This window comes from Ornithorhynchus anatinus, chromosome 21, assembly GCF_004115215.2.
Source record: "Ornithorhynchus anatinus isolate Pmale09 chromosome 21, mOrnAna1.pri.v4, whole genome shotgun sequence".
Taxonomy (NCBI): Eukaryota; Metazoa; Chordata; class Mammalia; order Monotremata; family Ornithorhynchidae; genus Ornithorhynchus; species Ornithorhynchus anatinus.
In genome coordinates this window covers 9,147,463-9,169,876 of record NC_041748.1, presented here as the reverse complement: position 1 = coordinate 9,169,876, position 22,414 = coordinate 9,147,463, and the positions used below count along the sequence as shown (strand labels likewise).

The 22,414-nt window shown below is 42.2% G+C and overlaps 1 protein-coding gene across 5 annotated transcripts in view; it reads left to right on the top strand.

Moving 5' to 3' along the window:
* LOC103164823 (probable C-mannosyltransferase DPY19L1) overlaps positions 1–22,414 on the top strand; it is a 121,636-nt gene that overhangs the window by 377 nt on the left and 98,845 nt on the right. For all 5 annotated transcript variants that reach the window (XM_029048665.2, XM_029048667.2, XM_029048668.2 and 2 more), the window contains exons 2-4: positions 4,034–4,058; positions 5,719–5,806; positions 8,231–8,368. In XM_029048665.2, the coding sequence (XP_028904498.1) occupies positions 4,034–4,058; positions 5,719–5,806; positions 8,231–8,368 (251 nt within the window). The remainder of the gene's footprint in view (positions 1–4,033; positions 4,059–5,718; positions 5,807–8,230; positions 8,369–22,414) is intronic.

Below are 22,414 nucleotides of genomic sequence, written 5' to 3'. Positions count from 1 at the left end.
GCACAGGAGGAGATACAAGGTAATCAGGTTGTCCCACGTGGGGCTCACAGTCTCCATCCCCATTTTACAGATGAGGTCTGAGGCCCAGGGAAGTGAACTGCCTTGCCCAGTCACACAGCTGACAAGTGAAAGAGGTGGGATTCGAACCCGTGACCGCTGACTCGCAAGCCCGGGCTCTTTCCACTGAACTGATAATAATAATAATGTTGGTATTTGTGAAGCGCTTACTAGGTGAACAGCACTGTGCTAAGCACAGGAGGAGATAAAAGGTAATTAGGTTGTCCCACGTGGGGCTCACAGTCTCCATCCCCATTTTACAGATGAGGTCACTGAGGCCCAGTGAAGTGAACTGACTTGCCCACAGTCACACAGCTGACAAGTGGAAGAGGTGGAATGCGAACCCGTGACCGCTGACTCGCAAGCCCGGGCTCTTTCCACTGAGCCACGCGGCTTCTCTGGACATGGACGGGGCCTCGGTTGCAGGGGCGTGGCCTCTGTGACATGGGGGCGTGGCCTCGGGGTATGGGGCGTGACCTCGAATTTGCGTCGTGAAGGGGCGTGGCCTGTGTTAGGCCGGGAAGGGGCGTGGCCACGGCCCGGGGCGTGGCCTCCACCCCGCCATTTCCGTTTTCTACGTGCTTTACAAATCCTACAATTATTAAAAGGAAAGGATTACGTTGCTTTCTACCACCTCGGTTAGAAATCAAGAACCAGAAACCGTTGATTATTCCCCAGTCAGAGCGAAGACAGAATATCAACCTCCCCTCCGACCCAAAACACCAACCCCCTTTCCCCTTTCCACCTCCAACTCACTAGTAAGAGTGGAATGTACCGAACATCAGCCTTGCCCCTCCTTTAACCACCCTAGGCTAATTATTTTTCCATTTTCTATCCTCCCCTGCCCCATCCCTTCTTCTTTAGGATAGTTTACTGCTGCAAACCACATCACAAAGCCCTCGTTAACAAAAGAATCCCTTTAATAAGAACTGGGACTGGGTTAACGCGTAAACGCGTGAAAATTAGTTTTTCTCAGAGGTTTTGTCTTACCGACAAGAGTCGAGTGCCCCGATGTAAATCCAACTTGGTTTCTGTTGCCATCAATCAAAAATCAATGGTATTTGTTGAGTACTTACTATATACAGAGCACTGTCCTTAGCGCTTAGGAGAGCACAACAGAATTAGCAGACACATCCCCTGCCCATAACAAGCTTACAGTCTAGATGGGGAGACAGACATTAATGTAAATAAGTAATCGATAATGTATAATTTAAAGATGTGTACGTAAGTGCTGTGGGGTTGACCGTGGGGAAAGTGGGGAGACAGACATTAATATAAATAATTTATAATATATGCTTTAAAGATAGGTGCATAGGTGCTGTGGGGTTGAGAGTAGGGAGAATATTAAATGCCCAAAGGTGACAGATCCAAGTCCCTAGATGACAGAGGGGAGAGGGAGGAGGGGGAATGGGAACTTAATTGGGGAAGGCCTCTTGGGGGCGATGTGACTGCAATAATGAAATTTGGCTTGGCGTTATTCTTAATGCAGCTTGGTATGACTCTTGTGAAAATTTTTTTGTTTTGGCTCTGAGGAGAGATACTGGACCATAGTTTCAAAGATCTCCAGCCTCTTTTCTCATCCACAGCATTGTCTTTGCTTTTCATCTGCTTACCTGCTTTGAGTCATTTGCAAAAATGAGATAAATAATGGGAGAGGGATTCAGGAGTAAAAGCCCTCTACAAAAACCAAAGTATCATCATCATCATTTTCACATGTTCACAGTGCATTTGCTTTACTGCACGTAGTCAGTTTTTCCATAACACGCTTTTCCATTTTGAATAAGATAATGCAGCGAAATTATGAAAGTAGGGAACGTGCTTCTGACAGCGTGCACCTGTCTTGATACAGTGCAGTGTCTGAAGAAACAAATGAGGCCTGCATTTGATGTCGAACATGGGTTTGGTACTAAAATGCAAGCTTTCCCTATCGTGGAATTCTGCAAGGATGGCTTAAATAGTAGTAGTAATAATGATGGCATTTGTTAAGCGCTTACTATGTGACAAGCACTGTTCTAAGCATAGGAGGAGATACAAGGTAATCAGGTTGTCCAACGTGGCGCTCACAGTCTCCATCCTCATTTTACAGATGAGGGAACTGAGGCACAGAGAAGTGAAGTGACTTGCCCACAGTCACACAGCAGACAAGGGGCCTTCCCCAATTCCCTCATCTGTAAAATGGGGATGGAAACTGTGAGCCTCATGTGAGACAACTTCATTCCCCTTTATCTACCCCAGCGCTTAGAACAGTGCTCTGCACGTAGTAAGCTCTTAACAAATACCAACATTATTATTATTATTATTCTCAGCAAGAACTTAACTTTTTTATGGTATTTGTTAAGCACTGACTATATGTTGGGCACTCTACAAAGCACTGGAGTAGATTTTATTATTACTCTTATGGTATTCATTAAGCACTTACTATGTACCAAGCACTGTTCTAAAATAATCAGGTTGGACACGTTCCATGTCCCACATGGGGCTCGCAGTCTTAATCCCCATTTTACAGATGAGGTACCCTAGGCCCCGAGAAGGGAAGTGACTTGCCCAAGGTCACACAGCAGACAACTGGCAGAGACGGGATTAGAATCCAGGTCCTCTGACTCCCAGGCCCGTGCTTTCTCCACTAGGCCATGCTGTTCTTCTCTTCTCTCTGTATCTGAAAGAGTCTAGAGACTCATGGCAACCTCCCATCCTCACTTGGGAGAGGAGGAGTTTGCACCCTTTGTCACAGGAGGGAGTGCCAAGGAAAAGCCAGCCACACAGATTGGGATCTGCCCAAACAGGTGGGCCTGGGCACAAAGGGAGAAGTGTGTATTGCTAGAGTCAATTCAGAAGTCTGCCAGCTTTTACTGGTTTATACTACTTTTTGTTATGTTTCTTGGCAGTCTTTGCTGCAGAACATTCGAGTTGGCCACCTTATGCTTTGGTGCTCCTCCACTTTTAGAATGATATGGGCAAAATCAAAAACTGCCCTGGACCCTAGTTAGATATTTTTCAGGTGGGTTGCCCCTATTGAAATATCACTCCCCTATATTTTCCTGTCAAACCCCCATTCAAGACCATATCAACATTCAGTTATGGAGATGAGGTAATTTATGCCAATTGAGAAATGAAGAACCCTGATTTCATTCATTCATTCAATAGTATTTATTGAGTGCTTACTATGTGCAGAGCACTGTACTAAGTGCTTGGAATGTACAGTTCGGCAACAGAGACAATCCCTGCCCAATGACGGGCTCACAGTCTAATCGGGGGAGACAAACAGCAGAGCAAAACAGAACAAAACAAAAACAAGACAACATTATCAAGGTAAGTAGAATCAAGGGGAGGTACACCTCATTAACAAAATAAATAGGGTAATAAATAATATATACAAATGAGCACAGTGCTGAGGGGAAGGGGGAAGGGGGAGGAGCAGAGAGTTGGGGGGAGAGGAGGGGATTTCATTTTATTTACCTATTTTATCAGGCTGTTGGGAAACTTTTTATGGCTACTAAATATTTTGGATGTCAATTGTGTGTACACACAATGGAGAGTAAGGAGATAAGATGTTTTTATCATTATCATTTTAGCGTGTGTAGCCCCCACTCATCCACCTTCACTAGCAACCACCCCTTTGTCTCCAAGGCTCTCAACAGCCTTTTGCCTCAAGAGAGAATTGAGTATAGAATGGTCCATTTAAGAATAATAGGAGGGGCCATTTCTTTTCTCTCCAATTAGCACCTTGAGTGGAAGCATATATCTCTCCCTAATGATAATAATAATAATAATAATAGTTGTAATATTTTTTACATGCTTACTATGAGTTGGACACAGTCCCTGTCCCACATGGGGCTCACAGTCTAAGTAGGGCAGAGAACAGGTATTTCCACTATGCCACACGGCTTGTCGTATCCAATGTACGCATTTGAAGTACTTATCTGTGAGGTAAAAATGAATGAAAAACTTCTAACAATGCTTTATTTTTTTCTTCCAGCTACTTTTGGGGGACTTTTGCACTGGTAAGATATATTTGCTATGGAAAGTTAATGAATACATTTCGTTTCAAATTTCCTAGAGTCATTTCCTGCACATCAAATATGGAATTGCTCCCATATACAGCAAAATACAGAGAATACATGATTTGCTGTATATATCTCCATATATATGGAAGAATAAAATGGTAAAAGGCCCATCTATGAAAAGATTATTTCTTGGAAATAAAATTGGCCTCTCTAAGCAAATATTAATGAATCCCTCCCCCTTCACCTCCTGCATTCAATCTTAGACTCTCTGCAATGACTCGTGAGGGTTTGGAGTGGCCCCACATTTAGATGAATGTAGCAATAGTGATTCTTTGACAGCACCAGCAGATCTAGCTTCTGGCTGATCTAAGAAGGTTTGGCTACCCTGAAAATGTCTCAAGATCCTAAGATGAAATATTGATCTGTGTCAGAATTTCAGGGGTTTTGCATGATCCATTCTAAGCCCATTTAATGTTGGTGATACAAGTGTAAACAAAGAAGTAGAAAATCCAAGCAAGAAGGCTAATGGGGCCATTAGGAGATCGACAAACAGAATGTCGTGGCATCTAAACTTCTGACCAAACTGCTGGCAATTTTAGCACTATTTGATCTTCTGTATGGCTGCAAGACTTCAATTTTTCACTGAAGTCCCATTCCATGTACAGTCTTTACATATACATGATATGGAAAGAATAAGATTTCTTCAGTGTTAACAGCCATCCCCACTGAGATAAAATTCTCACCATCAATATTTTCATCTTTCAACCCAGAAAGGGAACGCTTTTTCTCTCTTTCTCTCCCTCTTTTCCCATAGCCGTGTTTCACGAATATGTCATCCTAGGTGATAATTCCCAAACAGATTCTTTATTATAAATGTCATTTTTATTTTTTTAAATGTTGATAAATTCATTTCTAAAAATAAGTATGGTCTTTATAGTCTTTGTGCTCTTGTTTTGGATTAGCCCAATTGCATTAATTATAATTTTCTGGCCAGTACAATCCTCTTTCACAAAAACATTTGAAATTTAATCCTTAGATTTGTGGTACTGGAATATGATCATTTTGCTTTGTTCTAGTTATGTCAGAGAAGCAGTGTGGCTTAATGGAAAGAGCCCGGGCTTCAGAATCAGAGGACATGGGTTCTAATCCCATCTCTGCCACTTGTCTGCTATGTGACCTTAGGCAAGTCACTTAACTTCTCTGTGCCTCAGTTCCCTCATCTGTAAAATGGGGATTAAAAGTGTGAGCCCCAAGTGAGACAACCTCATTACCCTCTATCCACCCCAGTGCTTAGAACAGTGCTTGGCACGTAGTGACACTGAACAAATACATCATCATTATTATTATTATTAATATGTCATTTATTCTCATTATGCTCACCATTTATTCTCATTATGCTTGGGATGTGCCTTAATCCCAAATAATTCAATCTTTGATATATTTTTGCAGTTTAACTTGAATAAATTTTACTTTAGATCATTCTGAAGTCCATGTATGCTAGAGTAGAAATTCATCTGGAATTCAACAAGTATATTGACGGCTACTGTGAAGTTCTAATCTAATTTCATTTAAAAAAAAGTGACTGAGTACCAGGTCATTTCAGTACTGATTTTATAATGTCCTTTTTTTAAATATTTTGCTTCTTTCATATTTTCAGGAATCATATAGCAACACTTTTTGAAAATGACTGTCACTTTTCTCACCTCTCCACGGTGGAAAGGGAGATGAGTTTCCGCACTCAAATGGTTAGTTTCTTCGAAATAATTAAATCTGTATAAGTTTATAAAGAGATGAACTATGAATTAGAAGTAATTTGATATTATAAGAACATAATGATAAGAACATAAAGAACATAAGAACACAACACAGTGATCTCCTTTTTGCCAAATCCAACGGCCCCTACTCCATCCTATTCCTCCTTGACGTCTCAGCTGCCTTTGACACTGCGGACCATCTCCTCTCCTCAGCATGTTATCCAACCTTGGCTTCACTGACTTCATCCTCTCCTGGTTTTCCTCTATCTCTCTGGCCGTTCATTCTTGGTCTCCTTCGCGGGCTCCTACTCTCCCTCCCCTCCCCTAACTGTAGGAGTCCCTCAAGGTTCAGTTCTTGGTTCCCTTGTATTCTCCATCTAAATGGAGAACTCCTTCGCTCCCTCAGATTCAACTACCATGTCTATGTGGATGATACCCAAATCTACATCTCCTCCCCTATTCTCCCTCCCTCTAAGGCTCACATCTCCTACTGCCTTCAGGATATCTCTACTTGGATGTCCTCCCACCACCTCAAACTCAACATGTACAAGACAGAGCTCCTTATCTTCCCTCCCAAACCCTGTCCTCTCCCAACCTTTCCCGTGACTGTAGATGGCACAACCGTCTTTCCCATCTCACAAGCCCATAACCTTGGTGTCATCCTTGGCTCTGCTCTCTAATTCAACTCACATAGCCAATCCATCACCAAATCCTGTCGCTCTCACCTTCACAATATCACCTAGATCCTCCCTTTCCTCTCCATCCAAACCGCTACCATGTTAGTACAATCACTCATCCTATCCCGATTGGATTATTGCATCAGCCTCCTTTCTGACCTCCCAATCTCCTGCCCCTCACCACTCTAGTCCATATTTCACTCCGCTGCCCAGATTATCTTTCCACAGAAACGTTCAGGGCATGACACCCCCCTCCTCAAAAATCTCCAGTGGTTGCCTATCTACCTCTATATCAAACAAAAACTCCTCACTGTTGGCTTTAAAGCCCTCCGTCACCTTGCCCCCTCCTACCTCATCTCCCTTCTCTCCTCTACGTCCCAGCCCGCACACTCGGTTCCTCTGGTACTAACCTTCTCACTGTGCCTCGATCTCGCTGCTGACCCCTGACCCATGCCCTACCTCTGGCCTGGAATGCCCTCCCTCCTCAAATCCCCCCTTCAAACCCTACTGAAGGCACACCTCCTCCAAAAGACCTTCCCAAGACTAAAGCCTGCTTTTCCTCAGCTCCCCCTCCTTTCCACATCACCCCGACTCTCTCCCTTTGCTCTTCCCCCCTTCTCCCTGCCCCACTGCACTTAGGTATTTATGTATATATCTATAATTCTATGTATTTATATTGATCCCTCTTTACTTGTCTGTCTTCCCCCCTCTAGACTGTGAGCCCATTGTGGGCAGGGATTGTCTCCTCTTATTGCTGTACTGTACTTTCCCAGCGCTGAGTACAGTGCTCTGCACACAGTAAACACTCCATAAATATGATTGATTGATTGATTGATTGAATGAATGAATGAATGAATGAATAAGAACTTCGGTAGGGCTATTACAAGTGTATTCAGCTCATTAATCTGCCTCTGACAGGAACAGGAAAACAGTCGAAGAACTGGTTACCTTCCTGGACTGTTTTCCTTCTCTAGATGGTAAAACTCCTTTAGGGCAGGAAACCTGTCATCTACCAAAACTGTCCTACTCTTCCAAGTGCTTAGGATGGTGCTTTACACATGGTAAGCGCTCCATATCTACGAATGATTGACTGGTTGGATTTCTGTCCTTACGTTTAGGGAAGGACTATCTGTTGTCTAGAACGTCTCTGTTGACTTTTTTAAAAATGATATTTGGTGAGTGCTTACTATGTGCCAGGCACTGAATGCAGTGCTGGGGTAGACACAAGATAATCAGGCTGGATACAGTCCACATCCCACATGGACACACAGTCATAATCCCCATTTTATAGATGAGGTAACTGAGGCACAGAGAAATGGAATGACTTGCCCAAGGTCACACAGAAGACAAGTGGCAGAGCCGGGATTAGAACCCAGGTTCTTTTGACTCTCTGGCCTGTTCTTTATTTACGAGGCCATACTTTTTCCAGCTTCCTTGACCCCTTCCCTCTCTTTGTCCCACAAACCCTGCCACTCAGTAACGTTTGAAAAAACATTTTGAAGGGTTTTTTTCTGCATATTTCATTCTGTTTTTGAGGCAAGATCGAAGAGCTCGCTAAATACTTAGATTACTGAGTCCCAGAAAGAAAGTAATAAGTTAATAAGTAGAAACATGTAGAATTAACCAAAGCTGGACTATTGATGATAATTTTTAAGATGCTTGATATGGGTGAAAGAAACAGAAAAATAGAAATTACTCTGTTTTGGATTCATTAGATTGCTGTATTTTTATTCTACAGGGATTTTATTACTCTTTCTTCAAGACTCTAGTGGAAGCACCTTCATTTTTTGATGGAATCTGGATGATTATACATGATGAAGTAACTGAATATCCTCTTGTAATCAATTCTTTGAAACGCTTCAGTCTTTATCCAGAGGTAAGCCATATTTTAAAGGGAGAAATTCCATATTCTCCATTATATTATCTGCACAGTACATTATTTCTCCTCGGATAACATTGTGTGGAAATATGGAAATACCACCAGGCTTTGAGGCACCAAATGGTGTGATTTTTCTATCTAAATTGAAATTTCAGATTTTCTTTTTTAGAATAATTGTTAACAAACACAGTAGCTGTGGCATAACATTTCTGAAACTGGTGGTGGTGATTTCCAAGAAAATTCTGGCTTTGTGAGCTCAAGGGTGTGTATGAGGTAGCATACGAGCCTTGGAACTGGGGGCTTAACCTGATGCTAGCCAGTATGAACCCATCTATCTCACTCAGATCTAATCATTTCTTCCAGTTAAGCACCGAGGACATGTTCAACCCTGTCTTCCTGATCCTGTCCCCTTCCCTATTTCCCCATCAGCAGAGAATGACCAGTGTTATGACTTCAAAAGAAGAAACCACCTAGAAACTGTAGAGGATGTAATAGTATGTGTTAAGTACAGGGAGCACTGGACTAAACATTGGGAAAGTGTACACACTGAGAATTAGACATGGACCCTGACCCTCGAGGGGCTCACAATCTTTGAAACAGGAAGTAGCATGGAGGAAAAAGGGGTTCAGGCACACTGGAGAAAAAGTAGAATGGAGAAAAGAAGATAGAAGGAGAATCAATCAGTGGTATTTCTAGAGTGCTTTCTGTGTGCTGAGCAAACAGTATACATTTTGGAGAGTACAGTATAAGAGTAGGTAGAACACATTCCCTGACCACAAGGTGCTTACAGTCTAGACGGGAAAAGAGGAAAATGAAGAAACAAGAGACAAAGAGGAAAAAGGAGGAAGGAAATCATCTGATAAAGGAAAATAATATAGAAAGGGAGAAGTTGGGGCAGAAGTGAAGAGGCAGTACACAGAGAAATTTTGGGGTGTGGTACAAGATGGTGGGCTGGATCAGGTTCAGACAACCGGCCTCCCTGAGGTGAGGCCACATTGGTTCTGCCTTTCCTTCAACTCCATGTTCCACCTGACATCATGCCCCACTTCACATGCATGCAATGTGATGTCATTTGCAACAGCAGCCACGCTGCCACTGTGGAGCACCAGTTTCCACCCTGATGAAACAGTGGTGAAGTAGGCACCTGGTTCCTCTCCACAGGACCCACATCTCTCTTCTCAATGGAGCTCCCCTCAGGCTTCAAACAAAGACTACTTCACAATCTCTTTCAAGGCTCCCCAGTGACTCATCCCAGGTGACCTACCTGCTCTCTTCACCCACTGTTGCCACAACTCAGTCTCTTCACTCCTTCTGAGCCCAAGATCTAGTTGTCCCTTGTTTGTGACTCTCCAACCTCCCTCCCCTCTCTCACACTGTTCCCTTGCTGTTCCCCACTTTCCAAATCACAACTCTCCCCACATTAAAAGCTCTCATCTCTTCCATCAGGCCTTTCCCCATTCGTCTCCCAGCACTCTATGCTGTGTAAGCCCATCAGCCAACTCTAGCCCTTATCTATACCCATCCTCAGAACTCTTGCATTATCATTTGCTGTGAAGCTCCCAACCTCTGAGAACATAACAACCCAACAGCTACCTTTGTATTTGTATTTGTATACCTTTGTATTTGTATAATACAAATACACTTTTGTATTTAGTTCAACCAATTAATCAGTCAATGGTATTTATTGAGCGCTTTCTGTGAGCAGAGCACTGAACAAGGTGCTTATTTATATCCTTAGTACTTGTGTATTTATGTATAATCAATTATATAATCAGCTATTTATCCTGATTATTATTTTTGAAGTGATTTTTATGTATGTCATCCCTCAGATTGAAAGCTTCCTAGGGGCATGAAACTTGTTTTTGGATTTGGTGTATTTTCCTAAGCCCTTAGTGCCCCCTTAGTAAATACTGTTGTTATTACTATGACAACCCCGCTCAAGTTCCAATGGTTTGTGTCTCCCTCCCCACCCCCACCCCCAGCCTCCGTGTTATGGTATTTGGTGAACTATACAATTCCATATCCATCCTTTTCCAGGCAACTTGAGTTTATAAACTTCAAGCATAATATCTTGCAGCCTTTTGAGACTGAAGAAATTAGCCTGACCCTCAAGAAGCACATCATATTTATGCTTTCTGTACTACTTATAAGTGAAAAGCGGAAATCCAATACTACAGTTTTTGCTCCTGTGTAGCCATCAGTGGTCTCATTGTTTTGTATACCATGAGTATAGTGCAGCTTAAACCCATCAAAAATTTCTGCTACTTGTGCAATGTACTTTTGCAAAATGCTCATTGATGACATCTCAAGATGTCTCATGACTAGCCCAGCATATAGAAAGCTGGAAGATCAGCTCTGGGAAGAAACTTTAGTCAGCCTCCAAAGATTGGCATCTACCATGCTGTTGTCATGACAGTCCATCAATTAATGGCATTTATTGAGCTCTTACTTTATGCAGAGCACTATATTAAACACTTGGGAGAGTCCAATGCAAGAGAGTTGGTAGACATGTCTAGAGGGGGACTAGGGGGCATTAATATAAATAAATGAATTACAAATATGTACCTAAGGGCTGTGGGGTGGAGAGTGTAATGAATATCAAGTGGTTAATACAACAACATTGTTGTATGGCTGTGAGGCAAGACATCACACCAACACCATATTAAACAGCATATACACTGTCTGAGGCGAGTAACTGGAATAAAATGGCATCCTGGAATAAAATGACCCATCCTGGATCCGGAGTCTCTGCAACATTATGAGATTGCAGGCTTCGAGGTGACGATAATCGAAGCCAGGGGCCTATACTCCACAGGGGCATGGAGAAGCTAAGCTAGAGTAGCCAGAGTGATGTGATTGTACAGACTTGCTCATTCCAAGCCTCTGACAAGACCTGGTGATTTCTTATCGGGGCTCAAAAGATGCCAAAATTGAAAGCCTGTCCCTCCCAACATTCATTATTATTACTGTTGTACACATCAACCCCTTGCTGTGTGTCAAGCTCTGTTCTAAACGCTGCGATAGATATAAGTTAATCAGGTTGGACACAGTCCCTGTCCCACACCCCTCATTGGGCAGGGATTGCCTCTATCTGTGGCTGAATTGTATATTACAAGCGCTTAGTACAGGCCTCTGCACATAGTAAGCGCTCAATAAATACTATTGCATGAATGAATGAACAAGGGGCTCACAGTCCAAGTAGTAGGGAGAGCAGGTATTGAATCCCCAGTTTACAGATGAGGAAATTGAGGCACAGATAAGTTAAATGATTTTCTTAAGGACACGGAATAAGCAACTGGCAGATCCAGGAGTAGAACCCAGGTCATCTGGCTCCCAGCCTTTGATCTTTCTAAGCCCGTGTCCTATCCCACCTTGATTTCTGTGTCAGCCTCCTTGCTGACCTCCCACTTCCTGTCTCTCCCCACTCCAGTCCATACTTTACTCTGCTGCTTGGATCATTTTTCTGCAAAAACATTCAGAGCATGTTTTCCCACTCCTCAAGAACCTCCAGCGGTTGCCCATCCACCTCCACATCAAACAGAAACTCCTCACCATCGACTTTAAAGCAATCACCTTGCCCCCTCCGACCTCACCTCACTACTCTCCTACCAGCCCACACTCCTCTAGTGTTAACCTGCTTACTGTACCTCGATCTCATCTATCTCACTGTCAACCTCTTGCCCATATCCTGCCAATAGCCTGGAACACCCTCCCTCTACATATCTGGCAGACAGTTACTCTTGCCATCTTCAAAGCCTTGTTGAGGGCCCATCTCCTACAAGAGGCCTTCCCTGACTAAGCCCTCCTTTCCTCTTTTCTCACTCCCTTCTGTGTCACCCTGACTTGCTCCCATTATTCATCTCCCCTCCCAGCCCTACAGCACTTGTATACATATATGTAACTTTATATTGTCTCCCTCTCTAGACTGTAAGCTCATTGTGGGCAGAGAATGTGTCTGTTATATTGTTATATTGTACTCTCCCAAGTACTTAGTTCAGTGAGATGCACACAATAAGTGCTCAATAGATATGATTGATTGACTTTCTATTAGGACACACTGCTTCCCCCTAAAATCCCAATAACCTGTTTATTCAAGAGCTTAGAATGAAAAGTTGGCACTTAGAAGCAGAGCTCAGCTGCAGTGGTGATAGATAAAGGCAATTCATTCATTCATTCAGTGGAATTTATTGAGCGCTAATGTGTGCAGAGTGCTTTACTAAGGTCTTGGGAGAGTACAATATAAAAATAAATGGACACATTCCCTGCCCACATTGAGTTTAACAGTCTAGAGGAGGAGACAGACATTAGTATAAATAAATAAATAAATTACAGATATGTACATAAGTGCTATGGGGCTGGGAGGGGAGATGAATAAAAGGAGCAAGTCAGGGTGATGCAGAGTGGGAGAAGAAGGGAGTGGGAGAAGAGGAAAGGAGGGCTTAGTCAAAGAAGGCCTCTTGGAGGAGATGTGTCATCAATAAGACTTTGAATAGGGGGAGAGTAAGTGTCTGTCAGATTTGAAGAGGGACGGTGTTCCAGGCCAAGGCAGGTCATGGGCTAGGGGTAGTCATTGAGATAGATGAGTTTGAGGTACAGTGAGAAGGTTAGCACTAGAGGAGCAAAGTATGCGGGATGGGTTGGAATAAGAGAGTAGCAAGGTGAGGTAGGAAGGGGGAAAGTGATTGACTGTTTTAGAGGCAATGGTGAGGCATTTTTGTTTGATGTGGTGGTGGATGGGCAACCACTGGAGTTTTTTGAGGAGCAGGGTGATATGTCCTGAATGTTTTTGTAGAAAAAATGATCCGGGCAGCAGAGTGAAATATGGACTGGAGTGGGGAGAGACAGGAGGCTGGGAGGTCAGCAAGGAGGTTGATAAAGTAATCAAGACGGGATAGGATAAATGAAGTGATAGGTAATGTGGTAGCAGTTTGGATGGAGAGAGAAGGGTGGATTTTAGCTATATTGTGAAGGTGGAACCGACAGGATGATTGATGGATTGAAAATAGGTGTTGAATGAGTGAGAGGAGTCAAGGATAATGCCAAGTTTACGAGCTTGTGAAACGGGGAGGATGGTGGGAAAATCGGAGAGGACAAGGTTAGGGTGGAGTTCCATTTTGGACATGTAAAACTGAGGTGATGGAAGGACGTCCAAATGGAGATGTCTTGAATAATAATGTTGGTATTTGTTAAGTGCTTACTGTGTGCCGAACACTGTTCTAAGCACTGGGGTAGACACAGGGGAATTAGGTTGTCCCACATGGGGCTCACAGTAGGGGAGGGGAGAGGTGGTGGTGAAAGTAAAAGAGAGTGGGAAGGGGAGCAAGAAGTAAGAGCCCACTCTGCCCCGGAATTTGCACCCAAAAGAGCAAACAACAACAGGTAGAAGAGAAGGGTGGAGGAATAGAAGAAGGGTGGAGGAATAGAAGGCAGGAGGAAATGTGAGACTGCAGAGAAGGAGAGAGATCAGGTCTAGAGATGTAGATTTGGGTAACATCTGCTTAGAGATGGTAGCTGAAGCCATGGGAGTGAATGAGTTCTCCAAGAGAGTGGATGTAGTTGGAGAATAGAAGGGGACCCAGAACTGAACCTCGAGGGATAACCACAGATAGGGGATGGAAGGCAGAGGAGGAGCCCACGAAAGAGGAGTTAAGAGGAGAACCAAGAGAGGACAGTGTCAGTGAAGCCGAGATTGGATAGTGTTTTCAGGAGAAAGGGCTGATCGACTGTGTCAAAGGCAGCCGAACAGTCAAGGAGGATTAGAATGGAGAAGAGGCCATTGGATTTGGCAAGAAGTAGATCATTTGTGACCTTTGAGAGGACAGTTTCTGTGGAGTGAAGGGGACCGAAGCCAGATTGAAGGGGTTCAAGGAGAGAATTAAAGGTAAGGAATGTGAGACAGTGGGTGTAGACAACTTGCTCAAGGAGTTTGGAGAGGAATGAATGATAGGAGGAGACGGGGCAATAACTGGAGGGAACCATGGGGTCAAGGGAGGGTTTCTTTTTTGGAATGGAGAGACATGGGCATGTGTGAAAGCACTGGCCAAGGAGCCATTGGAGAGCGAACAGTTGAAGATGGCTGTTAGGGAAGGAAGAAAGGGGGAAAGTGTTTTGATAAGGTGTGAAGGAATGGGTTGGAAGGTGCAGGTTGAGGGATTGGAATTTGAGAGAAAGTAGGAGATATTTAGAGATGTGCTGGGAAAGATGGGAGAGTTGAAGAAGGGGCTGGAGAGGGAGAAACTGGGGAGGGGCAAAGATGATTTTAGGGAGATCATGCCTGATAGTGTCCATTTTCTAAATAAAATAGGTGGCAACAAGCCAACAATGAAAGAATTCCCCAGGCTGTGTTTGACTTGATCATCTTGTATCTACCCTGGCCTTTACTATAATATTTGGCACTTAGTAGATGCTTAACACATGCCACTAGTAAGACAATCTTCTATGAAGTGCTTAGCACTGCAACATGCTCTAGAGGTGGCCAGAAAAAGTGTAAAAAGGTGTACTTCAGCCCACCCTCAGGATGTGCTCCATCGATATCAGCACTTGGAAGGTCATGACCTGGGCCTATTCCTCCTGGCATCCAGTGCCTCATTCAGTTTTTCAGTTCTTTGAGGACAAGCATATTGCTGTAGCAAAGAAGATGTGCCATAGGCAGAAAGAGGTTGCAGGCGCTTAGAATAACCAACAATGAGCTTCGCTTACTGGTAGACCATGGGCCTCACACCTCAGCCTCCACACACCTCAGAACCCACTGAAAAGGTTGGAGGATTGAAATCCGCCCTTTGCTCTGTCACTCCCTTCTACGTCGTCCATGCACTTGGATCTGTGACCTTTGGGCATTTATTATTCGCTCCACCTTCAGCCCCACAGCACTTATGTTCATATCTATAAATTATACATTTTAAATTATTTATTTATATCTCCCTCTAGATTAAGATCATTGTGGACAGGGAATGTATCTGCCAACTCTATTCTATTGTTCTCTCCCAAATGGTTAGTAGAGTGCTCTGCACACAGTAAATGCTCAATGAATTCCATTGATTGATTGATAATAATAATGATGGTATTTATTAAGTGCTTAATATGTGCCAAAGACTCTTCTAAGCACTGGGGTAAATACAAGGTCATCAGGTTGTCCCATGTGGGGCTTACAGTCTAATCCCCATTTTACAGATCTGTAGAGTGCTCCAGAGAGTACATGTAAAAAACGTAGTGCCTGCCCTCAAGACACTTGGAATCTAATTGCAGACACAAAATCCCAAGTAAATATTCGGTAAAAGAATGAGAGAATTGAGACAAATGATAAACACAAGTGAATAAATCAATCAATAATAGAATTGCAGGAGTCCTGAGGTGGCTAATGGGCTAGCACAGTTGGAAAGGAGAGGGACTTAAGTTGAGAATGCTTCCAGAAGAAGATATTTTTTAGAAGAACTTTTGAGTTGGGACATTTTATGGGAAAGCTGAGGGCGAAAGTTATTTCAAGCAGTGGGGAAGGACAGCAGGTAGTTAAGTAGAAACCGAGAGCCTTGGAGATTATGGTTAGGCATTTTTGTTTTTCTCAAGCAATGAGGAGTTGTTGGAAATTTTTGAGGAGGTAGTGGAGTGGCGATTATGGTCACCAGAAAAATTTTCCATTTGAAAAATAATTTTTGCCCCAAACACCCTATATCCACGAAGCTCCATAAGCACAATGAGCAATCGCTGGGACACTAAGGACTCAAAGACTCAGATACAATTCTGTTCCTCAACCTTTGTTTCCAAGTTGCTTTCTCCTCTCAGTGTTCTAACAGTTGAGAAGGCAGTTAAATGATAAATGCCGATATTTAATTTGTATCCTTTTCACCCAGTGAAAAGGGAACTGCAATTTCAATTTATGTGGGTAGTAAAATTAAAACAAAAATAAACATAATTCATTTACTTTTCTCTAAACTGTTTCTGCAAGCATCTAGATGGCATCTCATGCAAGTTACTGTACTTGCTTAGATTAAAAACAGATTTCCATTAGGTTAAAAAAGGAAGACCACGCTAAAAGTCAGATCCATCATTTTTGCAAAGATGATTCAGACCATCACAAGTGAATAAACAAATCTCTAAGCCGAATTTGCTGCATGCCATGGATGGAATGGTTACCGCAGAGATAGTACGAGGTTTCAGTCAGCAAGCCCTAGTCATTAACGATTGCTTGTGACATCAGCAGTTCAGTAATTCAAGATAGAATTGCAAATCTCATGTAAATAATTCAAACTTCATATTCATGCAGTTTGAATGGACTATTTGAGAAGTAGCATTGGCCTAGTGGAAAGACACAGGCCTGGGAGCAAGAAGACCTGAGTTCTAATCCCAGCGCTACCAGTGGCTTGCTGTGTGACCTTTAGAAAGTTGCTTAACTTCTCTGTGCCTCAGTTTCTTCAACTGTAAAATGGGATTCAATACTTGTTCTCCCTCCTTCTTAGACTGGGAGCTCCATGTGGGACAAGGACTGTGTCTAACCTGATTAACTTGTATCTACCCCAGTAATTGATGCATAGCAATCACTTAAATACATTAATAATAACAGTATTTGATTCACTGGCTGGAAAGCTTGAGAAAGAAGAATGATAATATTTTTTGATATATCCAGCTATCCGATAGATTGAAATTGCCAGCATATTGGGCAGAGCACTAAAAGGCCAATGGATGAACCATGCATGAATCGGCAGCATAGTACCAATACTCAAAGCCATCCAATTTAGTTGCCTACATGTGCAATTTGCCTTTGTCAAATGTAGTGTTCTAGTTGCTGAATGAGACCATTCAGGGTATATTGTCAAAAGTCATCAGTTTCTGCTTCTGATTCATCATTATTGAAATGGCAGCTATTAGCCACAATCCCAACAGCTCTTCCCTTAGATCCCCATCCACAAGTGATGCTAGTTGAGGTCAGTCACTGGCTCAGAGCAGCTCCAAATTATCTGACGGCAAATGAGGCCCATTAGGTGAACAAGAGCTGAGTTATTGCCTGAGTCCCGAGCAGACCTCTTTCCCCAGCAGAACACCCTTCTCTGCCGACAGATTCGAACACCAAGAAACCCAAGATCTCGGCAACAAAACCCCAGAACATGCTGTGCCAAACTTGGACTCCCATTATATCCCCACATGTCTTCAGAGGGCAGGGCTATCTTGGTCACGTCCGTCTCTGGCCATGCAGTGTACTGTACTGGCTCAGCATGCACTTGTGTGTTGCCTACATTTGGCATGACCATTCAAATGAGTCTCTTACTCTATTGAGATCATCATCCTTTGCCATTGCACATAAAGAGTTACTATGAAGTGGGTACGGGGCAGCTCTCAGGTGCTCAGTTCCACCAAATCTTGTTGAGATCCCTCATTAATTTCCCGTTGGCACCAGCAAGTCTTTCTTGGTATTGTCCAAAGGCATCCTCAGCTCTTTCCTGCCATTATCTCGAGGAGCTGGGTCCCCAGAAACAGAGATCTGCCTCATCAGGAGCATCTGTATATTAGTCCTTTCCTTCCCCAGCAGTAACTGCAAAAATTTATAATTTATAAAAAGCCTTGGATTAAGGTTACTATGTTTCCCCTACTCTCAGTCTTTTGAAGGGCACGCTGTAGCCAGGCTGGAGATAAGGATTCGTTTTTTGAACCAAAATTTTCTCTCCCAAAAAGGATATTTGACATTAGTGTCAAACCAATCCCCATAAAACCTTCAAAACTTTGAAAACAATAACACAAGACTATTACTGACTGCAAAAGATTATTATTCCAGATTTAATCTCATATCAAAATAAGATTTGAGAAAAGTGAAAATACATTATTTTGGAAGGAAATAAGTTAATGTTATTGCCCTCTAAACCATACGATTGATCAGTGCTTCCAATAAAAGTCAACATATATATATACATATGATATGACTACATATAATTTGCAAAATTCACACTTTACAAGGTGAGCATATAGTTTTTGATTCCTAGATGTGTCAATTTTCATTTTTAAAAAGGAACCCTACTTCTAAACTATGAAATAAGAGGTAGCTTGCTTTGTTTGTGTTCTCATATTTTTAATTCAGTCCGCAATAGGAATCTTAATTAAATTTCCAGTTTTTAATTTTTATTCAGGTTAGGGTTAAGACATTAATTCAAGGATTTGGATAGTTTGGGGGAATCTTCATTGTCATAACCCATTGTATTAATTCATCCATTCACTCAATGATTGGCAAGTTAGATCTTTGAGTGTCAGTGCATTCACACTGACTAATTTGCCCAAATAAAGCTCACTGTTATAGATGTACTTGGGTTAAATGTAAATCAAGCTCTACATTCTTATCTACTGATAACTGTTTTCAATAGCAAAGTGGAAGGGCAATTGAATAATACCATTCATAAGTAAAAATCAAGATACCTGAAAGCTGTCTGAAATTAATGCATTTTAAAATACTTACAGATTTAGAGTAGGATTGAAGGAAAAATTGTGTCACTAACACATATTTATTTAAACTGGGCTCTAATCTGGTTCCTGCTATGAGGACAATTCATTTAACTTATCTGTACCTCAGTTTCTCAATTGTAAAATGAGGATTCAATACCTATTCTCTTTCCTACTTAGACAGTTGAACTTCATGTGGGCCAGGGACTCAGACCTACCTGATTCAGTTATATATACCCCAGCCTGTGGTTGACACCAAAGTAAGTGTTTAACTTCAAACAAAACAACAGAAAAAAAACCTCATATAGAGAATCTCCTGCTCCCACAATCCAAATTATTTGATGTTACCATTCCTGTAAAGGGCATTAAGATTGCATCTGTTGCATATCATCTAATAAAAGGGCAGAGTAATGATTCTAATACCCACACAAACCAAACTTTCAACTGGAAGAGTTGAACATATTGCATCAAACCAAGTCCAATGACTTGATTAGTTATCTTTACTTTCAACTTTAATGTCTTTCCTTCCCCAAAAGAAATGAGTTCCTGCTTGACCCGTACCATGACTTTGAGTTATTAAAAAAGAAAAGGTTATACATGATTTTTTTACAACCATCATTGTTAATAAGCAACTGCAATTAGGGTTAGACCATAACCAAGTATTGATTTTCTTTTCTCTGTAAACATTAACACATGATCAATTTCCAGTCTATAAGCTTCTTTCTTAAAATTACACCTCCTCCAAGAGACCTTCCAGACTTAGCTCTTCATTTCCACTGTCCTACCTCTTCTCTGTGTTGATGATAAACTTGGCTGTGTATCCCTTAAGCACTTTGATACTCACCCCAGCCTCATAGCACTTACATAAGTATCCTACTGTTTCCCCTATCCATAATCTATTTTAATTTCAGTCTCTGCCCAAGAACATAAGCACTTCCAGGGCAAGGAACGGTCTATCATCTCTGTTGTATTTTCCAAAGCACTTAGTAAAGTGCTCTGCACATAGTAAGTGCTTAGTAAATATCATTGCATGATTGATGAGCAAGTATTATGCTGTCATGGACAACTGGAACTTCACCTCTACTAATAATAGTTATGGTATTTGTTAAGTGCTTATTATGTGACAGGCACTGGTCTAAGCACTGGGGTGAATGCAAGCAAATCGGGTTGGATACAGTCCCTGTCCCACGTAGGGCTCACAGTCTCAATCCCCATTTTACAAATAAGATTACTGAGGCACGGAGCAGTGAAGTGATTTGCCAAGGTCACACAGCAAAGTGGAGCCGGGTTTAGAACCCATGACCTTCTGACTCCCAGGCCCATGCTTTATCCCTAGGCCATACTGCTTCTCCACTTACTGAAACCTCCCAGATTGTTGCTTTCTCACATCAATCAGTGGCATTTATTGAGCACTTTCATTCATTCATTCATTCAAATGTTTTTACTGAGTGCTTACTGTGTGCAGAGCACTGTACTAAGCTCTTGGGAGAGTACAATATAACAATAACAGACACATTTCCTGCCCACAACGAGTGTTCAGAACATTGTACTAAGAGCTTAGGAGAGTACAATACAACAGAATCAGCAGACACGTTCTCTGACCATTACAAGCTTACAGTCTAGAGGGGTCACGCTTGGATCAGCCAAAAAGATTAGAGGGGAGGGCGGCTTGGCTGTTTCTCAGCTGAACACTTTTCGGTGGAACAGGAACTGAGAAAACAGGCATGTTTTTTCTATTAAAAATGGAGGTTACTGACTGTTTTAAGTAGAGCTGCTAATCTTCACCTCAATCAATGGTATTGATTGAGTGCTGAGCCCTATTCTAAGCACTTTGTATCTGAAGCAACTCTTGATATTTCCTTTACTCCAAACCCTGGGCAACTTTCATTTTGGTCCAGACACTCTTTTAAAGAGAAAAGACTATATTTCACCAATTACCAAAGTTGTTTTGGACCCCATTAACACTAAACAAATGGTAGCCAAAATGGTGTTTTCCAAAAAACTTTTAAAAACTTTGATGGGGAGGAAGAAAGAGACAAAGGGAAGGTTTTTAGAGAACCCTTTTTTTCTTGAACTCAGCAGAGTCATTGCTTTGAAATCTTGCCCATCGCCCCAAAGTTATTCCCTTGCCCCTATTAGTTCAGTTCAAAACCAGGTTTTTAGCTGCAAATTTAAAATATTTTTGGACGAATCTGATATCTTTTGACAGATTGGCATGGAAGAAGAAGTTATAATTGGATTTATTTCATTTTCTGGACTTTAATGACCCATTTAAGGTATTTTAATAATAATAATTGTTGTATTTGTTAAGTGCTTACTATGTGCAAAGCACTGGAGTCAATACATTACATGCATATAGGACAAAATCTCTATTCCACAGTACTTAGTACAATGCCTGGCACATAGTGAGCGCTTAACAAATACCACAATTATTATTAGTAGTATTATTATGATTATTTCTAGACTAGGAGTCCTTTGTTGGATAGGGATTGTCTGTTGCCGAATTGTACTTTCCAAGCTCTTAGTATAGTGCCCTGCACACAGTAAGCACTCAATAAATATGATTGAATGAATGAATGAATTTAGAGGGGAAGAGAACAGGTACTTTGTCCCCATCTTACAGATGAGGAATCAGAGCAACCGAAAACGTAGTGACTCGCCTAAAGTCACACCACAGAAAAGTGGCGGAGCCAGGATTACATCCAGGTGTTTCTGATTCCCGGGCCCATCATCTTTCCACTAGTAATAATAATCATTGTATTTGTTAAGTGTTTACTGTGTGCCAGGCACAGTACTAATCTCTGGAGTGGATAAAAGCAAATTGGGTTGGACACAGTCCCCCTCCCTTGTGGGGCTCAAATTCCCATTTTACAGATGAGGTAACTGAGACTCAGAGAAGTGAAGTGATTTGCTTAAAGTCACGTAGCAGAAAAATGGCAGAGCAGGGATTAGAACCCATAATAATGATGGCATTTGCTAAGTGCTTATTATTTGCAAAGCACTGTTCTAAGTGCTGGAGAGAATACTAGGTGATCAGGTTGTCTCACATGGGGCTCACAGTCTTCATTTCCATTTTACAGATGAGGTAACTGAGGCACAGAGAAGTTAAGTGACTTGCCCAAAGTCACACAGTTGACAAGCGGCTGAGTCAGGATTTGAACCAATGACCTCTGACTTCCAAGCCCGTGCTCTTTCCACTGAGCCACGCCGCTTCTCCTTGAGCCACGCTGCTTCTCCATGACCCTCTGACTCCAAGGGCCGTGCTCTAGCCACTACTCCATGCTGTTTCTCCACAGTGCCTAACAAATGAGCTCACAGACCAGTGAATGAAGTTCCTGATTCTCACAAGGGGTCAAATTCCCTTGGAAGGTTCAAGGATTTGAGGTAGTCTTGAGTGACCATTTGTACTGCAAGTGTCCTGGGAATTTGGGATAGATAGGGACTAGGGACCCTGCCGGAGGCTGGACATCTTGACCTGCTCTACTGTTTACCTTGATGTATTTGTCCAATTCACGGCAATTCAAGCCAGTAGTTGTGCTCAGCCCAGCCTAGAATATTGGTGACCTATAGCATAATAATAATAGTACTATTATTATTATTAGGGTACTTGTTAAGCACTATTCA